Source organism: Zea mays, chromosome 4 (genome assembly GCF_902167145.1).
Source record: "Zea mays cultivar B73 chromosome 4, Zm-B73-REFERENCE-NAM-5.0, whole genome shotgun sequence".
Lineage (NCBI taxonomy): Eukaryota > Viridiplantae > Streptophyta > Magnoliopsida > Poales > Poaceae > Zea > Zea mays.
The window spans coordinates 47,932,497-47,960,237 of NC_050099.1; the positions used below are offsets into that span (position 1 = coordinate 47,932,497).

Here is a 27,741-nt window from a genome sequence, read left to right on the forward strand (position 1 = left end):
CTGGAAAATTCGCATCCGTGAGAGGCAAAATTTCGCGTCCGCGGAGGCGTGCACTCGGCGGCACGTCCGAGCTCGCCGTACGCGGAAACGCGGAGAGGGCTTCAGATCCCAGCGTCTTTTAAGACTTTAGATGCTTCTGATTAATAGAAACAAAAAAGGAGGAAAAATCCTATATCTACTTCTCTCCATGGACTTATCCCCAATGCCGTACTGCCTTCAGCATCCCACCGTCTTTCGATGGACACCGCACGTCTCCATCTCCGTTCTCAAAGTCACGCTCAGGTGCCCCTCGCTTCCTTTCCAAATCCGTGCACCCTGCTCCTCTTTTGTAATGCACCTGGTCGCCGAGGAGAGTTCCTCGACGACGTGATCCGCACACACGACTAGGAGAACTGTCTCCAGGTACACGAGAGGTAAGAAGTGTTTGGGATTTCAGTTTCTGTTATTCGATACCCCTGGTGCTTACAGATTGTTCCATTTATATCTTACTGGCCATAAGCCAAATCTCCAACTACTACTGCCATAGGCCTAAAAACATCAACTAGATTACAAGCAGGACACACCTAGATATAGCTCAGAATTAATACTAAGCACTTATCGACTCAGGTGTCACTAGAGATCACCACACCTGCCCCCTCTTTAGATTGTGCATGCCCTCATGGAGTAAGCTCAGGAAACATCTTAACCAGCACATTCCAATCTTCCCAAGAAGTGGCTTCATCTTTTTTTGTCCACTGAACCATCACCTAGGAAATGGCATGATTCCCCTTCTTCACAAGTCGTCGGTCCAAGATCTTCACCAGCCTCAGTGCTCCTTGCTCCAGATTTAGTGTTGTTGGTAATTCAGAGAAAACTGGTCGATAATTGGGTGTAAAGGGATTCAACCGTGAAACATGGAAAACTAACTGTATTGAAGCCCCCTCAGGCAACTCCAGCTATACACTTCACTATCTTGAAAGGGCCAAAGTACCGAAAAGAAAGCTTAGGACAAGAGCGAAACACAACCGAATGCTGCACATATTGTTGTAACTTGAGTAAGACCATCTCCCCAACTTGAAAAATTCGATCAGTCCTCAATTTATCAACCTGTTGTTTCATTCGATTTTGAGCTCAGGCCAACTACACTTTCAACATCTCCATATGACGGAATCGAGCCTCTAGCATTTCAGACACCTGCACATCACTAGAATTATGCACTGCTAGAGCAGCAGCCACTAATGGCTCATAACCATATACCACTTTAACAGGAGAACAACCTAGAGATGTGTGATAGGAAGTATTATACCAATACTTAGCTAAAGGTAACCAGGCTTTCCACTTATAAGGTGAAGCATGCACAAAACACCTCAAATACATCTCCAAACACTGGTTAACCCTCTCGGTCTGCCCATCTATTTAGGGATGACAAGCAGTGGACATCAGCAACTTGGTTTGCATCAAAGTAAAAATTTGCTTCCAGAATGCACTAGTAAACACCTTTTCCCTGTCAGAAACAATACACAAAGTCATCCCATGTAGCTTGCAAATGTTATCCACTATTACTTGAGCCACTTGTTGTGCAGAAAATGGATGTTTCAAAGGGAAGAAATGGGCATATTTGGAAAAGCGATCTACCACCACCAAGATTGTTGTATATCCCTCTGACTTAGGAAAGCCTTCAACAAAATCCATAGAGATATCTTGCCACACCCCTTTCGAAATAGATAATGGCTGCAACAACCTAGCAGGATGAACATGCTTAGCTTTAGCTTTCTAGCAAATAGCACACTGCTTCACAAAGTTTGTAACATCCAACTTCAGCCCTTTCCAATAGAAAGCCTTTTTAACCCTCTAATAGGTAGGAAGAATACTAGAATGGCCTCCCAATACACTATCATGCAACACGGAGATGAGTTTAGTTCTCAGAGCAGAATTTTGGCCCACCCAAATCTGATCACCACGCCTAATCAAGCCTTGATGTAAAGAGAAACCATGCCGATCAGGACTTAGGACAACCAGTTTGGTTAACAACTATTGGGCCTCCTCATCGGTCACATAAGAATTCAATATTTCTTGCAACCATAAAGGTGTCACCTCAGACACAGCATGCAGAGCTAAAGCATGTCCCACCTTAGTCAACGCATCAGCAGCCAAATTTTCCTTTCCTTGCCTATACACAATTTTGAACTGAAGACCCATCAACTTGGGCATTGCCTTCCTTTGCAACTCAGACTGCAATTGTTGTCCTTCTAAGAAACACAAGCTTTTATGGTCTGTCTTGATAATGAATTCATTGTGTAGCAAATAGGTTCTCCATTTCAAAGCAATGGTAGCCTCATCTGTCCAGTGGAACTTGTTTTTTTTGCAATAGGGTAGTGAAAGGTTTAGCAATCGCTCCATAATTCTTCACAAATTTCCTATAATAGCTAGTGAGACCTAGAAAAGCTCTTAACTCAGTAACAAAAGTGGGCACATGCCATTTCCACATCACATTAGTTTTACTTGGATCTGTAGAAACTCCTTCAGCTGCAATTATGTGCCCCCAAATACACCAACTGAGTTTGCACAAAATGGCACTTAGATCTCTCGATATAAAACTGATGTTCCCTCAAAACAGTCAACACCTGCCTCAAATGACTCCAATGCAATTCTAAAGAAGGACTGTATATGAGGATATCATCTATGAAAACCAATGCAAACTTCCTCAAAAATGGAGCCAAAATAGAGTTCATAGCACATTGAAAAGTTGGAGGGGCACTGGTTAACCCAAATGGCATTACCTTAAACTGGTAGTGGCCATTATGGGTTTTAAAGGCTATCTTATACTCCTCTCCTTCCTTCATCCTCACCTGATGGTACCCAACCTTTAAGTCCAAACTAGAGAAAAACTTAGTGCCACTGCCACTCAACTCATCCAAAATTTCATCAATCAATGGCATTAGGAACCTATTCTTGATGGTTAAATCATTCAACTTCCTATAGTCAACACAAAACCTCCGCGTACCATCTTTTTTCTTCACCAAAAGGATAGGTGATGCAAATGGACTCACATTGGGTTCAATTAAACCAGCTTCCAGCAGTTTTGCCACCTATCTCTCAATTTCATTTTTTATGAAATGGGGAATATCGATAAGGCCTAGAATTAACCGGAATAGCTCCAGGCAACAAGGGAACAACATGATCAAACACTCTAACATGTGGTAAAGCTTTAGGGTCTTCAAACACATCACTAAACTCAGACAAGAGTTCCTGCAGCTGCCAAGAAGGACCAATGGAACATTTAATTGCTGTGCTCTGCATATTAAAGTCCACCAGAGCTAAATCCCATACATCATTCCCTTGAAGCCACTTTGTTAGTTACAACACTAACGATTCCTCCACTTTCTAAGAAAGAGGTTATTACACCTTGCAACCTAACTTTAGTCCCCTTATGCTAGAACTCCAAAGCCTTTTGTTTCCAATGATAAAGCATAGGATCATAGTTCTGCAACCAATCAAATCCTAAGATAACATCATATGAACCCAACTCTAGAATTCTCATGTCAGTGCTAAAAGAATGGCCATTACACCACCATTCTACTGCAGGTACCATAGAATCACTCACCGACTCCTTACCATTAGCCACCTTTACCTTGACAGCAGGACAACTGATAGATGGTAACCCCACTTGCTGCACAAAAGCAGAATTAATGAAAGTAGTAGAACTGCATGTGTCCACCAATAACAAAAATGCTTGATCCTTCACCAATGCTTGCAAACGAATATTCTGCATACTTTTAGTACCAGAAATAGCTAGCATCGACGGTTTACAAGACTCATCCCCTAGTTGATCTTCCTGATCCAACTGCTGTAAAACTTCCTCACTGAGCTCCAAGGACAAATCCTCAACAGAAAGTGTATTCAACTGCATAGGACCTTTTATTTTACACTTAGCAGCATGACCTGCATCATACTTCTCCCCACAAACAAAACATAGACCATGAATCCTTCTATAATCCTTGAGTTTCCTTTTTTTGGAGAGATCAACACCCCCATTTATCTGCTTATGGTCAGGTCTATACTGCCCACCTTGTCTGATGACAGCCCCCCTCGTAGAAGTCGACCTCTACCTTTCTCCAAAACTTCAGAGTGCAACTTTGCCAATAGCACAACACGATTCACCGTAGTTGGTACTTGACACAACACTGAGCCCCGAATATCAGGTTTGAGGCCCTTCACAAATTGTTGCCCAAAGAAAATTTCATCCAACGTAGGATTGTGCATAGCAGTGGAATAACGTAACCCAACAAACTCCTCTACATACTCATCCACTGAACCCGACTACTGCAGATGAAGCAGGTCATGCATAGCTTGGGGGTACTCATAAGAACCAAAAGTACTCACCACTACAGCAGTAAACTGATTCCAATTTCAAAGAGGTTGATTCAACTTGTAAACCTGCAGCTATTTCGCTGCCTTGCCTTCCATATGCATAGAGGCTGCCATCACCCACAACGATGCCTGAGCATGATAGAGAGTAAAGTAATCCTTGCACTTAGCAAACCAAATAGAAGGATGGTCACCCTGAAAGTTGGGAAACCACAATTTCATCATAGAAGCATTTCCACCACCATCATCACGTCCATGTCGATGTCCACCTGCACCATGATCATGCATTGGATGCCGCCCATCCTGATCAAATTCATCCATCTGATGTGGAGAAGGTACGCCTCCAGAATCCGAATATAGTTCAGAAGAAGGTTCCCCAAACTGGTCCATCCGCTCAGCCATCCGTTCCAAAGTCAAGGCTACCACCCTCTTCCATATTTCATCAATATGCCGTGCCATGACATCCTGATCCTTCGCCACTTGCTCCGCCATAGATGATGATAGACTTGCTGACCCATCAACTGTTGGTGATTGGTCTCCAACTTTTGCAACCGTCCACTGATGGAGTCCAGCGCTGCAAACATCTTATCCCACCGAGTCTCATCCGAACGATTCGTCTCCGCCATTGCTTCCAAGACGAAGCGCGTCTGCACCGAAGGTCGAGCAGACGGAGCCATGATGCCACCCCGACGAACGACGTCCCTGAACCACCCACCAAGCACAGAAAGATGCCTCCCAGGACAATGAATCTGGTACCAGTTGTAATGCCCCTGGCCGCCGAGGAGAGTTCCTCGCAGACGTGAGCCGCATACATGAGTAGGAGAACTGTCTCCAGTACGCGAGAGGTAAGAAGCGTTTGAGATTTCAGTTTATGTTATTCGATACCACTGATGCTTACATATTGTTATATTTATATCCTACTTGCGATAAGCTAAATCTCTCACCATTACTGGCCATAGGCCTATAAACTCCAACTAAATTACAACTAGGACACAACAGAACTAATACTAAGCACTTATCGACTCACCACGTCTTCAAACGCCGGCTGCCTCCCCCTTCCACGCGCTCGGCCTCCATCCCCAAGCACCGCGCCCTGGTGGTCGCCCTCGTCTCTCCCTGCCCATGGAGCTTGCCGTCGTCCTGGACCGGCCGAGAACCCTAGCCAGTCGCCAGGCCGCTCCTCGCCTTCCTCCCGCTCGTCCTCCATGGGTGCGCCGCCGCGAGCTCCATGCTCTGACATCCGTGCCGCCGATTCGCCCGACCGTCATCCCCATGGCTGCAACGCCGTCCTCCACTCGGCCTCCCTGCACCGCGCCATGGTGACCGCGGGACCGGCTGTCCCCTGCTCCTCCCTCCCTTAGCCTAGACGTGCTGTCGCCGGACCGTGCACCGCCGTACCTCAAACCTCGCCTCGCCGTGCTCTGCCGCGAGCTCGCCGTCGACCCTGTCCAAGAACCGGCGTTGGCACCATGCCCCTCCTCTGCTCGCCGGGTCCGAAGTCGCCAAGCCGCCGGACTCCTCCATCGCGCCCAAGACCGAGCGCCGTCGACCTCGCTCTGCCATGGATGCCCAGCTCCTCGCCTCTCATCGCCGGCAGCGGACCTCGCCAGCGCCCAGGCCCCTGCGCCGGACTCCGGCCCTGTCTCCTCGACGTGCTGAGGCAGCTTGAGGCACTCGTATTTTTTAGTGCAATCCGAGGTTAGTCCGCTGCAACCTCGAGTCGTCCAATGTGCTGTTAGACTAAGGTTTGGAACCATTGTTGGCAGATTGTGGTGTTGCAAGACTGATTGCAACACGTGTGCGTGATTAGGTGGAGAAGATAGCCCCAGTGCGGCGACGCCCATCAAACGTTTGGTGGAGTGTCTAAACCAGGGAGCAGTTGTCGTTCTTGCGTAGATGCTGTTGATTTCACAATCAATGAACTAGGTTGCAAAATACTGCAATACACATGGTCATTGCCCAAGATAAAAAAATCACCTCTTCTGTTTCTACCCTGAAGGATGGAAATCGACATGCCTTCCATCAGTTTTGTACATTAATTGTATGGTATATATTGCCTATTGCATTCTTCAAATTAAATGCAGGCTATGTAACTATATGAACAAGGTTCTAACTAGGCTACCTACAATTCTATAAGGAAAGCTTCTTTGTAGCATCCTAGACTGGGACTACCAGTTAATAGCAGAACCATCAAATAAATTTTCTTGCACTTCATTGGTTCACGACTGTTAACAAATCCATTTCGATACTGAGAGACATGCGATGGGTACTATTGTGTTTCATACCTAACTGTCAAATTTTCTTTTTTGCTTACCTATTTCTACTGTATCGATTGAAACAATGTTCTTCTTTTTCAAAAACTATTTTACTCAGATTATTCTGGTTGCACCTGCTTTTGGTGCTTGCTATCTATTCTGGCAAGGAGAGCTGACTAGCTACTTTGTTTATGTGCCCCTAATTGACAATGTATCTTCATATGGCTTATCCGATTGTTGTTTTTCCTTTTGCTTGTCTTTAGAGTATACTATGCTCTGCAATGGCTTAATTGAGCATTGTGCAATACCTAGAATGTTAAGATGCAAATGGATCTGTCCGTACCCTTTTGCATGCTTTAATTTTTTTGATGAGAGAGGAGGGGAGAGAACCCCCTACTCGCTTTTGCATGTTATCTATAAACTATGTGAACATTCTATTTCTACTGTGCAGGAAAAAGGAAGCAGCGAAGAAACCTATGCAAACAAGGTTATCCAAGCTGCTAAAGAACCAGGGCTACGTCCTTACCATAATCCATATCCGAGAGGTAACCTTCTGTGATGTTATAATAAACACCTCCATATTATTCTACATAGCGAGCCACAACAGAAATTTTTTTGACAACATTTTTTCACATTCTATTCGATATTAAATTAGTTTATGAGGTAAATAATTCCAAATTGGTAAAAGATGAGTTCAACATTGGCCCATTCTTCTCACAGCTGCAGGCATTAGCCAACAGACCTACATCTTGCATATGTATTTCTCTTGCATCTACTTACCTCTATGGATCTAGCATATGGCTGCATATATGACTGATTATGACACTGATATATATGTTTCGATTTCCGATGAAATGTTACCATAACTTTTTTGTCGGTCATATTCATTGTTGCTAGAATTCTAGCAGAACAAGCATGACAATAAGCTTCGCTGCTGACTCTGCAGATATCCACCTGCAATATAGTGATAAATAATAGAACATTTGTGAGATGTCGTGGTGCCCTATCATGCTTTCTTTGCTTTCCTTCAAATTCTTCCTATGATATGGCTAACAAAATGAAATGGTAGATTCAGGTGACTTCACAACCTTTTGATGTTTAGGTTAGAACAGTGTGATGGTCAAGTTGTAAAAATGGTTGCAAAAATGCTGAATACATGTTGAAGAAATGGTTGCACATATGATTGATTCTGGAAGAAATGAAATCACTAGAGAGAAGAAAATAGGCGCTGGAATGGTAATAGGAACTTGAAGTTTGTCCTTTTCAGACTTCTACCCAGAAAATGATTTTGTTTCGTTTTCCTTGCTTAATATTCCTAAATTTTTGACTGACTAAATTAGTGCTCTATTGAACACTGAATGCTGAATGACTGACACTGGATTATTATTTCTCGTAGCACAGACTCTCGCGAAGCGCGAACAATCTACTCGTTCAAATAAAAACCAATATGATATGTGGTAACTTCACCTTGGTTTCATACACCTTTTCAGTTGAACTGATGAACCCATGGGCATGGGCTATTTTTGCACATACCTCAATACTAATCCATGCATAGATGTTGTTTACACTTCGCAGTGGGAGGCAATGCAACTCAATAGGTAACATAATTGCATTTAAAGTTCTGTTCTACCAGTTCTGTGATGGTATGGATGATTCTATTTAAGCCTCAATGTCTCAGCATTAGTTATATTGGTGGATTCCTCAAAGTATGATTGTTCACATTTATTCATTACCATGGCAGCACCGCTTACAGACATTTTAATGATTGGTGCAGCTGATTTTGATCTTACTGGACATTTAGTGTGGCCAAGGGCAGTCCTGATGAACAACTAACTATCTCAACACCCTGAAACTCTTAAGGGATGTTCAGTAATCGAGCTACGATCTGGGATTGGTGAGAAAATTCACTGCCAGACTCCCTGCTGCCTTTGGTTGTATGAAAGCTAAATATATTATGACCTGTTGTATGCATTTCTGGCGTATTGTGTAGCCGTTTCTGCAAGGGTGGTAGAGCATAAATGATGCAGTTACCTTCTATACTTGCATCATTCCTTATTATTCAGTTGAAGTGCCACACATATTGTTAGATAAATGCTGCACTTCAGATATCCATTGTGTATCGTGTTACCTGTTTAATTGCAACACATTTGAATGTCTTTACTTACCTGGTATTTTTTGTGTCATCTTGTTCTACCCTATAACATACTGCATCTTTCATTATCTTATGCTTGCTTTGCAACGCATGGCGTTTTGATCCTTTTATTGCCTCATTTCGCTGTCAAGAGACACTCAAAGTTTGTTTGCATGATTTATATTGAACATTGGTCTAAATATGTATCTTGTATGTGTGATTTCATTTTACACACTGCCATCTTTGCACACTGTGCTGTCCGCCTGTCCTTATTCGTTGTACCAAAATTTGTGAAGCAATGATTGGTTGTAGACATGTCGGCGTTTCGAGACAGGGGGTCCCTAAACCGACGAGTGAGTGTGCTGCGTGCCCCAGCCCAGATGGGTCGAGCGCGTGGGCGAGCGCGGAGGGGGGAGAGGCGAGGCGGCCGGAGCCGAGCGTGAGAGAGGTGGAAGTCCCGCGGCCTTCGTGTTCGTCCCGCGCCCAGGTTGGGTGCGCTTGCAGTAGGGGGGTTACAAGCGTCCACGCGGGTGAGGGAAGCGAGCGGCCCCAAGAGAGCGCCTGTCCCGTCCTCGGTCCCGCGCGGCCAACCTTCTCTGAGAAGGCCCTGGTCCTTCCTTTTATAGTTGTAAGGAGAGGATCCAGGTGTACAATGGGGATGTAGCAGAGTGCTACGTGTCTAGCGGGGGGAGAGCTAGCGCCCTAGGTACATGCCGATGTGGCAGCCGGAGAGATCTGGGCATCTTGCTGGCGTGATGTCGTGGCTATCGGAGGTGCGGCGGAGCCTGATGGAGGGACAGCTGTTGGAGCGGTCGAGTCCCTGCTGACGTTGTCCTGCTGCCGTAAGAGAGCTGGGGGCCGCCGTCGTCATAGAGCTCGTGGAGCGCCATCATTGCCCCTCTGGCGGAGCTGGCCGGACGAGACGCCGGTCTTGTTCTCCGTGACCCGAGTCGATTCGGGGTAGGATGATGATGACGTTTCCTGTTGACGTGGCGGTCTGTGCTCTAGGCAGGGCGACGTGGGGTTTCCTCCGAAGCCGAGGTTGAGTCTTGCCTTCAGTTGCCGTGGCCGAGCCCGAGCCAAGGGGTCGGGCGAGGCGGAGGTCGTTCGGCCGAGGCCAGGGCGGAGTCCGAGCCCTGGGATCGGGCGGAGCGGGGTTCGTCGTCTTCCGGGTCTTAGCCCGAGTCCGAGCCCTGGGGTCGGGCGGAGCGGAGTTCGCCGTCTTCCGGGTCTTAGCCCGAGTCCGAGCCCTGGGGTCGGGCGGAGCGGAGTTCGCCGTCTTCCGGGTCTTAGCCCGAGTCCGAGCCCTAGGGTCGGGCGGAGCGGAGTTCGCCGTCTTCCGGGTCTTAGCCCGAGTCCGAGCCCTGGGGTCGGGCGGAGCGGAGTTCGCCGTGGCGCCCTTGGCAAGGCCTGATTGCCTGTCAGACTCACTCTGTCGAGTGGCACTGCAGTCGGAGTGGCGCAGGTGGCGCTGTCCTTCTGTCAGACTGGCCAGTGGAGCGGTGGAGTGACGGCGGTCACCTCGGCTCTGCCGGGGGCGCGTGTCAGGATAGAGGTGTCAGACCACCTTTGCGTTAAATGCCCCTGCAATTTGGTCAGTCGGTGTGGTGATTTAGTCAAGGTTGCTTCTGAGCGAAGCCAAGACCTTGGGCAAGCCGGTGATGTGTCCGCCATAAAAAGGGGGCCTCGGGCGAGACGGAAGTCTCTCGAGGTCGGCTGCCTTCGGCCGAGGCTAGGCTCGGGTGAAGCGTGATCGAGTCACTCGTGTGGACTGATCCCTGACTTAATCGCGCCCATCAGGCCTTTGCAGCTTTATGCTGATGGGGGTTACCAGCTGAGAATTAGGCGTCTTGAGGGTACCCCTAATTATGGTCCCCGACAGTAGCCCCCGAGCCTCGAAGGGAGTGTTAGCACTCGCTTGGAGGCTTTTACAACAACAACAACAACAACAACAACAAAGCCTTTTTGTCCCAAGCACGTTGGGGTAGGCTAGAGATGAAACCCCGTATGAAAACCTCAGAGCTCAACCCCCAAAGAAAAAAAGGGAAACAAAGGCAAAGGAGAACCGAAAAACGACGAAACGGGGAAACACATAAAAGAGATAAAATCCACAAGAACCAGCAAGATCTAAATGGGCACAAGAAAAGGTCAAACGATTAAAGAGGAAAAGCGAAACTATAAATCAAGGTTCTGGCACGTGAATTGCACACTTCCACCCCTTCCTATCCACGGCGAGCTCTTTATCAATATTCCACTCCTTCAGGTCCCTCTTCACAGCCTCTGTCCACGTCAAGGTTGGTCGACCTCTACCTCTCTTCACATTCTCGGGACGCCTGATTATTCCGATATGCACCGGTGCCTCCTCAGATCTTCGTTGGATATGTCCAAACCATCTCAAACGATGTTGCATAAGCTTCTCCTCAATTGGCGCCACTCCTACCCTCTCTCGTATATCATCATTCCGGACTCGGTCTCTCCTTGTGTGGCCACATATCCAGCGCAACATACGCATCTCTGCCACGCATAGTTGTTGGACATGTCGTCTTTTAGTGGGCCAACATTCTGCTCCATACAACATAGCCGGCCGGATTGCTGTCCTGTAGAATTTGCCTTTTAGTTTGTGTGGCACCCGGGGGTCGCATAAGACACCCGCCGCTTGCCGCCACTTCAACCATCCAGCTTTAATTCTATGACTGACATCCTCATCGATGTCTCCATCCTTCTGAAGCATTGATCCTAAGTAACGAAAAGTGTCTTTTTTGGGTACCACTTGCCCATCAAGACTAACGTCGCCATCTTCATACCCCATGGCACTGAAATCACACTTCATATACTCTGTTTTAGACCTACTAAGCCTAAAACCTTTTGCTTCCAACGTCTGCCTCCACAATTCCAACTTTTGTGAAACACCACTCCTACTCTCCTCAATAAGTACCACATCATCGGCAAAAAGCATACACCACGGTATATCTCCTTGTATGTCCCTTGTGACCTCATCTATCACCAAAGCGAAAAGATAAGGGCTCAAAGCCGACCCTTGATGTAGTCCTATGTTAATTGGAAAGTCATCGGTGTCCCCATCACTTGTTCGGACACTTGTCACAACATTAGTGTACATATCTTTAATAAGATTAATGTACTTTGTTGCTACTTTGTGTTTTTCCAAGGCCCACCACATTACACTCCTAGGTACCTTGTCATAAGCCTTCTCCAAGTCTATAAAGACCATATGCAGGTCTTTCTTTTGTTCTCTGAATCTCTCCATAAGTTGTCTTAGTAGGAAAATGGCCTCCATAGTTGATCTCCCGGGCATGAAACCAAACTGATTTTGGGTCACGCACGTCATCTTTCGCAGGCGGTGTTCAATGACTCTCTCCCATAGCTTCATTGTATGGCTCATGAGCTTAATTCCACGGTAATTAGTACAACTTTGAACATCTCCTTTGTTCTTGAAGATTGGTACTAATGTACTCCGCCGCCACTCGTCGGGCATTCTGTTTGTCCGAAAGATGGTGTTGAAAAGCTTAGTCAGCCATACTATCGCTATGTCTCCAAGGCATCTCCATACCTCGATAGGGATACCATCAGGGCCCATCGCCTTTCCTACCTTCATCCTTTTTAGCGCCTCCTTAACTTCATATTCTTGTATCCTTCGTACAAAACTCCTGTTGTTGTCATCGAATGGTTCGTCCAATTCTATTGTAGAACTCTCATTCCCTCCATTGAACAATTTGTTGAAGTACTCCTTCCATCTGTTCTTGATCTCTTCATTCTTCACTAATAGTTGGTTTGCTTCATCCTTGATGCATTTGACTTGGTTGACATCCCTTGTCTTCCTTTCACGAATCTTGGCCATCCTATAGATATCCTTTTCTCCCTGCTTTGTGTCCAACCGTTGATAAAGGTTGTCAAAGGCTTGACCCCGGGCTCTACTAACCGCTCGCTTTGCAGACTTCTTCGCTATCCTATACTTCTCTATGTTTTCCGCACACTTGTCATGATGTAAGCGTTTGTAGCAATCTTTCTTCTCCTTGATAGCCTTTTGGACATCTTCGTTCCACCACCAAGTGTCTTTAACTTCCCTTCTGTTTCCTTGACTCAACCCAAACTCTTCTGAAGCTATCTTTCGGATGCACACCGCCATCTTCCTCCACATGATATTTGTGTCTCCCTCTTCTGCCCAAGGGCCCTCCTCGATAATTCTCTCCTTGAAAGTTTGGGCCACATCCCCTTTAAGCTTCCACCACTTTGTTCTAGTGACCTTGTTATGCTTATTCCGTTGTAAACGAATCTTAAAACGGAAGTCAGCAACGACAAGCTTATGTTGGGATACCACACACTCTCCAGGTATAACCTTGCAATCTAAGCAGGCATGCCTGTCCTCTTTTCTCAAGAGGACGAAATCAATCTGGCTAGTGTGTTGGCCACTACTGAAGGTCACCAGGTGGGATGTCCTCTTCCTAAAGAAGGTGTTTGCTATAAACATGTCATAGGCTAGGGCAAAGTTCAGGATTTCCTCTCCTTCTTGATTCCTAGTCCCAAAGCCGAAGCCTCCATGCACACCCTCGAAACTGGTGCTAGATGTACCCACATGGCCATTGAGATCTCCTCCTATGAAGAGCTTCTCGCCAACTGGCACACTACTAACCATGTCCTCCAGGCCTTCCCAGAACTCCCTCTTTGAGTTCTCATTAAGGCCTACTTGAGGAGCATACGCGCTGATAACATTGAGAACCAAGTCCCCAATGACCAGCTTGACTAGGATGATTCTATCTCCTACCCTCTTAACATCTACTACCCCACCTTTAAGGCTCTTGTCGATCAAGACGCCTACTCCATTCTTGTTTGTTGCAGTCCCCGTGTACCACAACTTGAAGCCTGTACCTTCCACTTCCTTCGCCTTCTGTCCTTTCCACTTGGTCTCTTGAACGCATAAAATATTTACTCGTCTCCTCACCGCAACGTCAACTATTTCTCGTAACTTACCTGTTAAGGAACCTACGTTCCAACTACCTACACGGACCCTAGTTGGCTCGACTAGCTTCCTTACCCTTCGCACCCGCCGAGGAAGATGCAAAGACCCTTGCTCATTTTCCACTACACCCGGGCGCCGATGTAGCGCGCCACTAAGGATGCGACGACCCGATCCTTGCTCACTTATCACCGGCTCCAGATCAAGAGACGGCGCGTCACTTAAGGGGTGACGGCCCGGCCCTTGCTCATTTAACACCATACCCGGGTTCCGATATGGCGCGTCGCTAAGAGGGTTACGCCCCAACGATTTTCTTTGTGGTTTCATCTCCATAAGATTTGGCTGGTTTTTACGTTGGTTTGCCGGACCTAACACAACCCTCCTCCTTTACCGGGCTTGGGACCGGCTATGTTGAAACGACTCAAGGGAGTCTTCCAATCAACATAGGCGGAGTTGCTTGGAGGCTTTTGTCGCACTTTTTTGCAAGGGGACCAGCCTTTCTCGGTTGCATTTCGTTCCGGCGGGTGCGCGCGAGCGCACCCGCCGGGTGTAGCCCCCGAGGCCTCGGAGGAGTGGTTACACTCCTTCGAGGTCTTAATGCTTCGCTTTACGCTTCGGCTGGTTTGGTCGTTCCCTCATGCGAACTGGCCGTAGCCCGGGTGCACGGTCGGGGCCCAAGCTCTCGGGCTGGTATGTTGACGCTGTCAACGATTTGGCCGGAGCCGGTTTTTGCGAGAGCAGCCCCCGAGCCTCTGCACAGGGCGAGAGGACGATCAGGGACAGACTCGGCTTTTTACATACGCCCCTACGTCGCCTTTCCGCAAGGAGGAGGGGGGGAGTGCGCCATGTTACCCTCGATGGGCACCGAACATGGTGTCTCCGGTGAGCTGTAAGCGGGTAATCCGAGTGGACGTCCGTGCCCCGTTCGTTGGGGGTCGGCTAGGGGCCCAGAGGCACGCCCAAAAGTACCTGCGGGTGACTTGCCGGACCCGGTCCCCTGGCGACGGGGTCCGAGGGCTCGATGCCTCCCTCCGATGGGATTCCGTTACAAGATCGTTCCCGCTGGTCTCGGATATGTCCTAGGGTACCTCGGGAGCGCAGCCCGAGCCTCGGTTATGTATCGAACGTACCCCTGGTCATCCCTCGCTCGGTGTCTGAGGCGACTGTGAACCCTTCGGGGGCCAGCCTTCGAACCCCTGATCAGTAATGGGCGCGGAGCCCGAGTAGCCTGAGGCGGCCATGGAGCCCTTCGGAGGGCTGGCCTTCGAACCCCTGACCAGTAGTGGGTGTCGGGCCCACGTGATCTGAGGCGGCTGTTGAACCCTCGGGGGGCCAGCCTTCGAACCCCTGATCAGTAATGGGGGGCTCGGAGCCCGGTTCCTTCGCGGAGAAGGATCCCTCTCGGGGTATCCCCCTTCCCCGGTCCCTGTTGCAAGAGATAGAGAAAGAGGAAAACGGAAAAGGATACGAAATCAGACGACGTGGCGTACCTTTTCTGACGCGGTTATTAAGGCGAAGGTGAAGCGTCGCGCGCTCCTCATGCCAGAAGCGCCGCGTGTCCCGCCGCGGAGTTAATGCGACGGGGCGAGTGGTTGGCGGGGCGGTCGTTGCGCGTGTGCGATCCGTTCGAGGAACGGGTCACGGGTGCACCGTCTTCACGCCGTGAGAGGAGGCTCTCTTGCTGTCTCAGGATGGGACGTGAGCCTGGCTGACGACGCGACCGCTGCGCCCGCCCGCCTGCCATCGCCATTACCGCCGGCCCACTTTCGGTCGCTTTGACCGACGCGCCAGTCTGGCGCTGTTGGGTCGCCTCGAGTCGTGGCATAGGCTTCGCAACCGAAGAGGCGCGATGGTGGCACAAGTGGCGGTGCGGTTGCTTGCATGCAGCAACTGGCGCGCCGGTTGCTCGACGCGTGGGCCTGGGTCCCAGGCTGGCGTGTCAGTAGTTGGAGAAGCGCGTCCATCTGGCGCGGTTGCATGCCGCCTGCATGGCTGCCCGCCCCTTCTGCCCGTTGTTCTGGGCGAAAATGGGGGGTCGCCTGTAACCGCTGGACGGTCGTGCGCACCATGCGCGGCGGTTTGGCTTCTTCTGCCCTGAGCCGGCTTGCATGACATGCGGGACCCAGCCCCCGAGTCGCAGGGGAGGGCCTTGGAGCGTGTTGGAGAAGACTCCCGCCCGCGGCGCCTGGGGGCGCACGTAGGGGGAGTTGCCTTTAAAAGGAGGGAGGCTCCTTTCGTAAGGCAACCATGTCTTCTTCCTCCCTTAAGCGCCGGGTCTTCCCGTCTTCCAAGCCCCCGGATGGGGGATATCCGCCGCCTTTCCGCCTCCTCGTTGGAGGAACGCAACTCCATGGGAGTTGGTACCTCTCAGCCATCGTTCGGCTTCAAGGATTTTCATCACGCAGCCCGGTCGCACCCCCTCACCGGCGGTCACCCGAGATGGCGACCTCCAGCTTGATGGTGGGGGAAAGCGAGCCGGGCTGCGGCCTCTGCCCCTTCCTCAGGCTGGGGAGGGGAGAGTGCCGAGTTGGGGTCGGCCCCTGCGTGGGCGGTGGCCCGCTCCTTCACTCAGTGATGGGGGGAGAAGCGGGCATTGCCCGTGGCGTCCGGCAGCTGCAGCGTGCCTGGTCTTCAGCCGCGAGTGGCTTCGGGGCCCCTTGCGGCGTCGGCGTCTGCCACGGCAGCCGGAAGAGGTTCTTCCGCCGGCGCGGCGGCCGGGACCGGCCACGGGCTGACCTCCAACTTCTACGGCCTTCTGCCCGTCCTTGCCTCACGAGTTTTGGCACGGGCGGGGGCCTCCTGACAGCGGCATCCACCCTGAGGTCAGCGTTGCCGCTGTTCGGCCCCCCGGAGCAGAAGTCGCCGTCGTCGCCACTGCTGGAGCAGGTGACGGCGCGCCGTTCGTCGGTCTTCCGTTGCTCCGCAGGCCTTCCCCCTCGGAGTGGGGTTGTTCGTACCTGCGGAGGGGGAACCGGAGTTCCGTTTGTAATGGCACTTCGAATGCCAGTGAGTTCGTTCATTGTGGCTGTCGAGGCCTGAACGTGTATGTAATTTTGGCACGGAGCCGTGTTTTTTCCTCATCTTCGAGCACTAAGTCTCGCCTGTTTGATTGTCTGAACCGCTTTACCAAGCATGAGTTGCCCCTGTGTCAAGGTGACGGGTGAGGTATCCGTATCCCGGAGGCGTAGGAATCCCTCGGCCCGTTCGGCCTTGTTATGTGAGGCTCCTCTAGCTTAGTTGAAGAGACCCCTCGGCCGCCCTTTGGTGGATCGAGGCCGGGGGTAGCGATGTCAGTATGAACAGAGGCGGAGTTGACTCGAGAATGGGGAACCTGGTTGGCCGGAGCCTAGCCGTATTGCCCGTCAGCGGAGCCGACGCCCAAGTCGGTCAGTCGAGGCCTCGGATCGGGCTAGCGCCCTTGGAAGCCGGTTGCCTGAGGCCTCAGGGGTAACCGGTTGAGCCGCCTGCTCGGGCCGGATTCCTGGAGGAGCCCCTGGACCTCGGCGCCGCCCGAGGCTGGGTCGGGCTTTGCTGTAGACGTCGTCGATGCCGAGGGTGCTACGGCTCCCTTCGGCGTGAAGACCCGAGCCTGCAGGATCAGATCATCTTGTAGCGTGCGCTTTCTGCGGCCGCCGAGGCCAGAAGAACACGCCCTCGCCGCGCTTGCGAAGCTGCGTCTTTTTTCCTCCTGCTTCGAGCATCTGGACTCTGTCGGTAACAGGGACGTTTGTGTGAGCAAGAGTTGCTTTTCGCGGAAGGGACGAGTGAGGTATCCGTATCCCAGAGGCGTGGGAATCCCTCGGCTCGGTCGGCCTTGCCACTTACGCGTACTTTCACCCGTCCATGAGGCCCTGTCCCCGACTTAGTCGAGAAAGCTTGAAGGACTGCTTCGGCAGGAGAGCTTCCGAACGTGATGACTCGTTCGGTCCACGGAGTCGCTTTATCCGAGCGCAAGTTACTTATCGCAGAAGGGGACGAGTGAGGTATCCGTATCCCGGAGGCGTAGGAGTCCCTCGGCTCGGTCAGCCTTGGCTGCTTACGTGTACCTCGTCGTTTCCAGGATCCGCTTTCCAAAGTAGTCAAGAAGCACGGAAGAAATCCTGCTAAAAAGAGGTCCTTTTTCGAGGAAAAAATTCGACGAAGAGGGGGTCTCCCCCCTTTTAGCCCCCGAGGGAGGGTCGGGCCTTGCCGAGGCTAGGCCGACCCTTCCTTGACAACTAAACTTTGCGTAGGTGCGAGGTATATGAATAACTTGAAAACATCTTAAGGGTAGAAGCGACGTAGCTGTTTGATGTTCCAAGCGTTGCCGTAGATCTCGCCTTGATTGTTGGCCAGCTTGTATGTTCCGGGCTTCAGAACTTTGGCGATGACGAACGACCCTTCCCAGGGGGGCGTGAGCTTGTGCTTCCCTCGGGCGTCTTGTCGCAGCCGAAGCACCAGGTCGCCCACCTGGAGTTCTCGGGACCGGACCCCTCGGGCGTGGTAACGTCGCAGGGACTGTTGGTACCGCGCCGAGTGTAGTAAGGCCCTGTCCCGAGCTTCCTTCAACTGGTCCAGCGATTCCTCTCGGCTGGCTTGGTTGCTTTGTTCGGTGTAGGCCCTCGCCCTTGGGGAGCCGTATTCCAGGTCAGTGGGCAAGATAGCTTCAGCCCCGTAGACCAGGAAAAACGGCGTGAAGCCCGTGGCACGACTCGGCGTCGTCCTTAGGCTCCAGACCACCGAGGGGAGTTCCTTCATCCATCGCCTCCCGAACTTGTTGAGGTCGTTGTAGATCCGAGGCTTGAGCCCTTGTAGAATCATGCCGTTGGCACGCTCTACTTGCCCATTCGACATGGGATGAGCCACGGCGGCCCAGTCCACCCGGATATGGTGATCCTCGCAAAAATCCAAGAATTTTTTGCCGGTGAACTGGGTGCCGTTGTCGGTGATGATGGAGTTCGGGACCCCGAAGCGATGGATGATGTTGGTGAAGAATGCCACCGCCTGCTCGGACCTGATGCTGTTCAGAGGTCGGACCTCGATCCACTTGGAGAATTTGTCGATGGCGACCAGCAGGTGCGTGTAGCCCCCGGGCGCCTTCTGCAAGGGGCCGATGAGGTCCAGACCCCGTACAGCGAAGGGCCAGGTGATGGGTATTGTCTGCAGAGCCTGAGCGGGCAGGTGTGTCCGCTTCGCATAGAATTGGCACCCTTCGCAGGTGCGGACAATTCTAGTGGCGTCAGCTACCGCCGTTGGCCAGTAGAAGCCTTGCCGGAAAGCATTTCCAACAAGGGCTCGGGGTGCTGCGTGGTGGCCGCAAGCCCCCGAGTGTACTTCTCGCAGCAGTTCCCGACCTTCGGCGATGGAGATGCATCGCTGGAGGATGCCCGAGGGGCTGCGATGGTAGAGCTCCTCTTCGTCGCCCAGCAAGACGAATGACTTGGCGCGTCGCGCTACCCGCCGAGCCTCGACTTGGTCGAGGGGTAGCTCTCCTCGGCGGAGATATTGCAGGTACGGGGCCTGCCAATCTTGGTCTGGCGTGGCCCCGCTCTGCCCTTCCTCGACGTTCAATGCCCCGCCCTCGGGGGCCGAGGGTACCTCGGGCCGGGCCGAGGTTGGCTCGGGCTGAGCCGAGGGTACCTCGGGCTGAGCCGAGGGTACCTCGGGCTCGGGCGCGTCGTCGAGCTTGACGGAGGGTTGATGCAGATCCCGGGAGAAGACGTCCGGGGGGACTGTCGTTCGTCCCGAGGCTATCTTCGCCAGCTCGTCTGCGGTTTCGTTGTAGCGCCGAGCGATGTGGTTGAGCTCGAGCCCGAGGAACTTGTCTTCCAGGCGCCGAACCTCGTCGCAGTAGGCCTCCATCTTCGGGTCGCGGCAGTGGGAGTTCTTCATGACTTGGTCGATGACGAGCTGCGAATCACCGCGGGCGTCGAGGCGTCTGACCCCTAGCTCGATGGCGATCCGCAATCCGTTGACCAGAGCTTCGTACTCGGCCACATTGTTGGACGCCGGGAAGTGGAGGCGCAGCACGTAGCGCAAGTGCTTTCCGAGGGGCGAGATGAAGAGCAGGCCCGCACCGGCCCCCGTCTTCATCAGCGACCCGTCGAAAAACATGGTCCAGAGCTCCGGTTGGATCGGAGTCGTTGGTAGTTGGGTATCGACCCATTCAGCCACGAAATCCGCCAACACTTGGGACTTGATGGCCTTCCGAGGGGCGAACGAGATCGTTTCGCCCATGATCTCCACTGCCCACTTTGCGATCCTGCCCGAGGCCTCTCGGCACTGGATGATCTCCCCCAGGGGGAAGGATGACACCACAGTCACCGGATGGGACTCGAAGTAGTGTCGTAGCTTCCGCCTCGTCAGGATCACAGCATACAGCAGCTTTTGAACTTGTGGGTAGCGGATCTTAGTCTCGGACAGCACTTCGCTGATGAAGTATGCCCTTCCTCCTGCCTTTCGACCACAATCGCGGCGCTAACCACCTGAGTGGTCGCGGCGACGTAGACCAAGAGGGTTTCTCCGTCCGCCGACGGCACCAAGACTGGCGCCTTTGTAAGGAGCGCCTTTAGGTTGCCGAGGGCTTCCTCGGCCTCAGGGGTCCAAACGAAACACTCGGCTTTCCTTAAGAGGCGGTACAGAGGCAGACCTCTTTCGTCGAGGCGTGAGATGAAGCGGCTCAAGGCCGCGAGGCACCCCATGACCCTCTGTACTCCTTTTAAGTCCTTGATGGGCCCCATGCTGGTGATGGCCGCGATCTTCTCCGGGTTGGCCTCGATGCCTTGCTCAGAGACGATGAACCCTAGGAGCATGCCTCGGGGCACCCCGAAGACACACTTCTCAGGATTAAGCTTGACTCCTTTCGCCTTGAGACACCGGAATGTCACTTCAAGGTCGGAGAGGAGGTCGGAAGCCTTCCGAGTCTTGACTATGATGTCATCGACGTAGGCCTCGACCGTGCGGCCGATGTGTTCGCCGAACACATGGTTCATGCACCGCTGGTACGTCGCACCTGCATTCCTCAAGCCGAACGGCATGGTGACGTAGCAGTACATGCCGAACGGCGTGATGAAAGAAGTCGCGAGCTGGTCGGACTCTTTCATCCGGATCTGGTGATACCCCGAGTAGGCATCGAGGAAGGACAGGGTTTCGCACCCAGCAGTGGAATCCACGATTTGGTCGATGCGAGGCAGAGGGTAGGGAACCTTCGGACATGCTTTGTTGAGACCAGTGTAGTCTACACACATCCGCCATTTCCCCCCTTTCTTCCTCACAAGCACAGGGTTGGCAAGCCATTCGGGATGGAATACCTCTTTGATGAACCCTGCCGCCATTAGCTTGTGGATCTCTTCGCCAATCGCTCTGCGCTTCTCCTCGTCGAATCGGCGCAGAGGCTGCCTGACGGGTCGGGCTCCGGCCCGAATATCCAGCGAGTGCTCGGCGACATCCCTCGGTATGCCGGGCATGTCCGAGGGACTCCACGCAAAGACGTCGGCGTTTGCGCGGAGAAAGTCGACGAGCACTGCTTCCTATTTGGGGTCGAGCCCGGAACCGATCCGGATCTGCTTGGTGGTGTCGCCGCTGGGGTCGAGGGGGACGGCCTTGACCGTCTCCGCTGGCTCGAAGTTGCCGGCATGGCGCTTCACGTCTGGGACCTCCCTGGAGAGGTTCTCCAGGTCGGCGATGAGGGCCTCGGACTCGGCGAGGGCCTCGGCGTACTCCACGCACTCCACGTCGCATTCGAACGCGTGTTTGTACGTGGGGCCGACGGTGATGACCCCGTTGGGGCCCGGCATCTTGAGCTTCAGGTAGGTGTAGTTGGGGACGGCCATGAACTTCGCGTAGCATGGCCTCCCTAACACGGCGTGGTAGGTTCCTCGGAACCCGACCACTTCGAACGTCAGGGTCTCCCTTCGGAAGTTGGAGGGTGTCCCGAAGCAGACTGGGAGGTCGAGTCGCCCGAGGGGCTGGACGCGCTTCCTAGGGATGATCCCGTGGAAGGGCGCAGCGCCTGCTCGGACGGAGGACGGATCGACGCGCAGGAGCTTGAGGGTCTCGGCGTAGATGATGTTGAGGCAGCTGCCCCCGTCCATCAGGACCTTGGTGAGCCGGACATCGCCGACAACGGGGTCGACGACGAGCGGGTATTTCCCCGGGCTCGGCACATGGTCGGGGTGGTCGGCTCGGTCGAAAGTGATGGGCTTGTCGGACCAGTCTAGGTAGACTGGCGCCGCCACCTTCACCGAGCAGACCTCCCGGCGCTCTTGCTTGCGGTGCCGAGCCGAGGTGTTCGCCGCATGCCCTCCATAGATCATGAAGCAGTCGCGGACCTCGGGGAACCCCCCTGCTGGGTGTTCTTCGTTCTTGTCGTCGTCGTGGGCCCTGCCACCCTCGGCGGGTGGCCCGGCCCTGTGGAAATGACGCCGAAGCATAACGCACTCCTCGAGGGTGTGCTTGACGGGCCCCTGATGGTAGGGGCACGACTCCTTGAGCATCTTGTCAAAGAGGTTTGCACCTCCGGGGGGCTTCCGAGGGTTCTTATACTCGGCGGCGGCGACAAGGTCCGCGTCGGCGGCGTCGCGTTTCGATTGCGACTTCTTCTTGCCTTTCTTCTTGGCGCCGCGCGGAGCAGACGCCTCGGGGGCTTCTTCCGATGGGCGGCCCTGGGGCTGCTTGTCCTTTCGGAAGATAGCCTCGACTGCCTCCTGGCCAGAGGCGAACTTGGTGGCGATGTCCATCAGCTCGCTCGCCCTGGTGGGGGTTTTGCGACCCAGCTTGCTCACCAGGTCGCGGCAAGTGGTGCCGGCGAGGAACGCGCCGATGACATCCGAGTCGGTGATGTTGGGCAGCTCGGTGCGCTGCTTCGTGAATCGCCGGATGTAGTCCCGGAGCGACTCCCCCGGCTGTTGCCGGCAGCTTCGAAGGTCCCAGGAATTCCCGGGGCGCACGTATGTGCCCTGGAAATTGCCAGCGAAGGCTTGGACCAAGTCGTCCCAGTTGGAAATCTGCCCCGGAGGCAGGTGCTCCAACCAGGCGCGAGCAGTGTCGGAGAGGAACAGGGGGAGGTTGCGGATGATGAGGTTGTCGTCGTCCGTTCCACCCAGTTGGCAGGCAAGGCGGTAGTCCGCGAGCCACAGTTCCGGTCTCGTTTCCCCCGAGTACTTTGTGATGGTAGTCGGGGGTCGGAACCGGGTCGGGAATGGCGCCCCTCGGATGGCCCGACTGAAAGCCTGCGGACCGGGTGGCTCGGGCGAAGGACTCCGATCCTCCCCGCTGTCGTAGCGTCCCCCACGCCTGGGGTGGTAGCCTCGGCGCACCCTTTCGTCGTGGTGAGCCCGACGGTCGCGTCGATGGTGCTCGTTGCCGAGGTGGCCCGGGGCCGCAGGCGCGGTGTTGCGCGTGCGCCCGGTGTAGACCGAGGCTTCCCGCATGAATCGGGAAGTCGCGGCATGAGGTTCCGAGGGATATCCTTGCCTTCGGGATGCAGTGCTCTCGGCCCGCCGGGCCGCGGCGCCTTCCAGGAGATTCTTGAGTTCTCCCTGGATCCGCCGACCCTCGGTGGTTGACGGCTCCGGCATCGCGCGGATGAGCATTGCTGCGGTTGCCAGGTTCTGACCGACCCCGCTGGATGCGGGCGGCGGCCTGATCCTGACGTCGTCGGCGACGCGGTGCTGGAGACCTTGGGGCAGATGACGTATTTCTCCGGCCAGGGGTTGGCCCACCCACGCCTGTCCGACGTCCCGACGGATCGGCTCAAGCGCTCCCGTTCCCTCGTTGAGCCTGGCCTGCGCCTCGCGGACTTGCTCGAGTTGTGGGTCGTAACCCCCCGCCGGAGCGGGGACCACAGCTAGCTCCCGTGGGATGTCGGCGCGAGGCACCGGCCTAGGGAGATCACCATCCTCCGGCATGCCAAGATGGTTGCCTTCGGTGGGATTCCCTAGCTCGATGTGGAAACATTCGCGGCTTGGGCCGCAGCTCTCGTCGCCAAGGCTGCGGCTTCCATCGGAACAGTCGGACAGACAGTAGTCACATGCGGCCATGAAGTCCCGCACGGCACTGGGGTTGCCAAGTCCGGAGAAATCCCAACCGATGCTGGGGTCGTCATCTTCCTCGGACCCAGAGGGCCCGTAGGTCGAGACGTCCGTCAGTCGGTCCTAAGGCGACCGCATACAGAACCTCAGTGGGGTTGCACTCGCCTCAATGAGAGCGCCCGCCAAATCGAGGTCGTTTGGCGGGTTGAGGCCGAGTCGAAATGACGCAAGATGGGAGTTAGTCGTTACCTTTTGGTCGACGAGGAGCGACGTAGTCACATCGGGGACTGGTTGCGCCGTCATCTCTGGTTCGAGGGCGACGTCCTGCAGGCTTTCCGCGAGCGCGCCGGCGTCGTCTTCTTGCTCGGGGTCATCGTGCCGCGGGGGGACGGCGCTTGCCTCCGTCTTGAACGCGAGGTCGATGTCCGGCGTGCCTTCCGTCGGGGCGTCGGGGGCGTCGATTCGCTCGACGGCCGGCGAAGCGTGGCCTCCCGTCTGGCCTTGACGGCCCCGCCTCCTCCTCCGTTGGCGGGGGAGAGAACGGAGCGAGCCCGAATGTTGCTTTTCCACCACGCGGGGTAGACGTCGTCGATTCCGCCGCCGGCGGGCGGGTTGTCGGCCGCCATTGTCGTAGTCGCGCGGCGGTGGAAGAAGTGTCATGTCGTAGCTGCCGTCGAAGGACATGAACTCGAGAGTCCCGAAACGAAGCACCGTCCCGGGCCGGAGAGGTTGCTGGAGACTGCCCATCTGGAGCTTGACGGGGAGCTGTTCGTCAGCACGCAGCAGGCCCCTACCTGGCGCGCCAACTGTCGGCGTTTCGAGACAGGGGGGTCCCTAAGCCGACGAGTGAGTGTGCTGCGTGCCCCAGCCCAGATGGGTCGAGCGCGTGGGCGAGCGCGGAGGGGGGAGAGGCGAGGCGGCCGGAGCCGAGCGTGAGAGAGGTGGAAGTCCCGCGGCCTTCGTGTTCGTCCCGCGCCCAGGTTGGGTGCGCTTGCAGTAGGGGGGTTACAAGCGTCCACGCGGGTGAGGGAAGCGAGCGGCCCCAAGAGAGCGCCTGTCCCGTCCTCGGTCCCGCGCGGCCAACCTTCTCTGAGAAGGCCCTGGTCCTTCCTTTTATAGTTGTAAGGAGAGGATCCAGGTGTACAATGGGGATGTAGCAGAGTGCTACGTGTCTAGCGGGGGGAGAGCTAGCGCCCTAGGTACATGCCGATGTGGCAGCCGGAGAGATCTGGGCATCCTGCTGGCGTGATGTCGTGGCTATCGGAGGTGCGGCGGAGCCTGATGGAGGGACAGCTGTTGGAGCGGTCGAGTCCCTGCTGACGTTGTCCTGCTGCCGTAAGAGAGCTGGGGGCCGCCGTCGTCATAGAGCTCGTGGAGCGCCATCATTGCCCCTCTGGCGGAGCTGGCCGGACGAGACGCCGGTCTTGTTCTCCGTGACCCGAGTCGATTCGGGGTAGGATGATGATGACGTTTCCTGTTGACGTGGCGGTCTGTGCTCTAGGCAGGGCGACGTGGGGTTTCCTCCGAAGCCGAGGTTGAGTCTTGCCTTCAGTTGCCGTGGCCGAGCCCGAGCCAAGGGGTCGGGCGAGGCGGAGGTCGTTCGGCCGAGGCCAGGGCGGAGTCCGAGCCCTGGGATCGGGCGGAGCGGGGTTCGTCGTCTTCCGGGTCTTAGCCCGAGTCCGAGCCCTGGGGTCGGGCGGAGCGGAGTTCGCCGTCTTCCGGGTCTTAGCCCGAGTCCGAGCCCTAGGGTCGGGCGGAGCGGAGTTCGCCGTCTTCCGGGTCTTAGCCCGAGTCCGAGCCCTGGGGTCGGGCGGAGCGGAGTTCGCCGTCTTCCGGGTCTTAGCCCGAGTCCGAGCCCTGGGGTCGGGCGGAGCGGAGTTCGCCGTGGCGCCCTTGGCAAGGCCTGATTGCCTGTCAGACTCACTCTGTCGAGTGGCACTGCAGTCGGAGTGGCGCAGGTGGCGCTGTCCTTCTGTCAGACTGGCCAGTGGAGCGGTGGAGTGACGGCGGTCACCTCGGCTCTGCCGGGGGCGCGTGTCAGGATAGAGGTGTCAGGCCACCTTTGCGTTAAATGCCCCTGCAATTTGGTCAGTCGGTGTGGTGATTTAGTCAAGGTTGCTTCTGAGCGAAGCCAAGACCTTGGGCAAGCCGGTGATGTGTCCGCCATAAAAAGGGGGCCTCGGGCGAGACGGAAGTCTCTCGAGGTCGGCTGCCTTCGGCCGAGGCTAGGCTCGGGTGAAGCGTGATCGAGTCACTCGTGTGGACTGATCCCTGACTTAATCGCGCCCATCAGGCCTTTGCAGCTTTATGCTGATGGGGGTTACCAGCTGAGAATTAGGCGTCTTGAGGGTACCCCTAATTATGGTCCCCGACAAGACAGTAGTGGTAACTTAGGTTGTCTCTAACAGAGCAGGTATATGGTCGTGTAAAACATTGTTTTACATCATAGACTGCACTGTTTATAGAGTGAAGTTTAAAATAAGAGATATGATGAAAGATAGGATGAGTAGGCTGTTAACAATGTTACTGTACAATAAACTAGTGCTTATTGGTGACTCTATTAACAATGTAGGATGAAATCACAATGATACTTAAGACTGCAAGCCATCCACCAAATAAAGAAATTGTGGCCTATGCAACTGTTCTGAGCTCTAGTCCAAAAGAAAGAAAGTGTTGGTGGAGTTGAGATAGGAAAACAATTCTACAAAATCCAAATCAATTATCCCGTTATACAAGATGAGCCTTTAGTTAGGCGCATGTCTGGCTACGATAAAATTAGTTATGGCCATGCAAAGGGAGCAGTAGTTGCTTGGCCTTTGCTTTGTGTATGCTAAGTTTTATAAATACGTATTGTTACGTATAAATTCCTTTGTCTAGGTAGAATGAAATGATCAATGATATAACGACCATTCTCTATGCAGGTTGAAATGATCATTGGATGAATTTATAGATTTAGATGCGCATGAGATGGGACGAAGAAGCAATGAATACCAAGAATATTTCTTATTTGTAGTTATATTTCATTTTGACCTTTATAGACTTAACTTATTCTCTAGAATCGTATCAATGTAAATATCAATTGTATTTTGTGGACAAGTATTATGTTTTTTTTACCTTCCTCCAATCAATACAAGTACCTATGATTACTTAAAGTTGTGATTTTTATGATTGTGCAATGTGTCATAATCCCTTAATAAATTTATGTCAATGTTACTAGCTATGTGCAATTTGAAAATAACTTTTTTTCATTTGAAATTTGAATACAATAGGAGCATGTGTTACAAATAACATGTTCCTGAAATTCTAATGTATGTTGTCACAAAGTGCTACTATTGTAATGAAAAGGTGTTACTAGAGCTAAAAAATTTGTTATTACGCTGGAGAAATATTGTAACACTAATGAATGTTCCAATAAATAAGTAATTGTGTTACAGAGTAGTAACACTTTTTTTAAATAAGAACATATATTTTGTGTTTCAATAGATTAGATACTAGTAACATTGGATATAGTAACACAAACAAGATGTGTTACTAGTATAGCTAGTAACACCTTTATTGAAACATAGTAACACAAGTTGGTGTTACTAAAACTGTTATGTAGCAGTGATTGTTCATTTGCTATTTCCCAAGTGTATTGAATGAATGATTGTTTTGCGTAGACAAAGAAAAGTCTGTGTTCCTCGAGGGAGTTGCAGGAGAAGTCCTTTAGCAGTAGCTTGGTGAAAGGCAAGTGTGCTCTGACCCATTATGTCTTACTTTATAATTCACTCTCTCTCATACTACGATCAACCTAAGGATTTACTTGTTTTTTGCTTATCCTGTTCTTGATTACCTTTTTGGTATTTAACTATTATGATCAACATTATGCTAGCGCTTTACTATAATCAATGAACATGATGAGATACATTTATGATACGATCATTTTATGATGATGAACTTGTGACAATTTAGGGGGCTCGGCCTGTTTCCCGAGTACCTCTCTATAAGGATCTATTCGTTGAGAGACCACCCGGGATAACAGTGTAA

General features: G+C 53.0%; 1 protein-coding gene across 26 annotated transcripts; it reads left to right on the plus strand.

Annotated features, from left to right (window-relative positions):
- Positions 1-206: 206 nt before the first annotated feature.
- Positions 207-26,867, plus strand: LOC100277477 (uncharacterized). Of its 26 annotated transcripts, none has more exons than XR_004857743.1 (5): positions 207-5,192; positions 7,054-7,147; positions 8,004-8,059; positions 8,178-8,245; positions 8,377-8,785. XR_004857743.1 is itself a non-coding variant. In XM_020552535.2 (5 exons), exons 1-5 carry the CDS (start codon positions 5,160-5,162, stop codon positions 8,433-8,435), a joined length of 315 nt encoding a protein of 104 aa, XP_020408124.1. In that variant the 5' UTR covers positions 207-5,159; the 3' UTR covers positions 8,436-8,785. The 26 variants fall into 26 exon arrangements, 2 of the variants coding, with proteins under 2 accessions (XP_020408124.1, XP_020408125.1); XM_020552535.2 differs by having other exon boundaries at positions 7,999-8,059; XM_020552536.2 differs by having other exon boundaries at positions 7,999-8,059; positions 8,178-8,200.
- Positions 26,868-27,741: the final 874 nt, after the last annotated feature.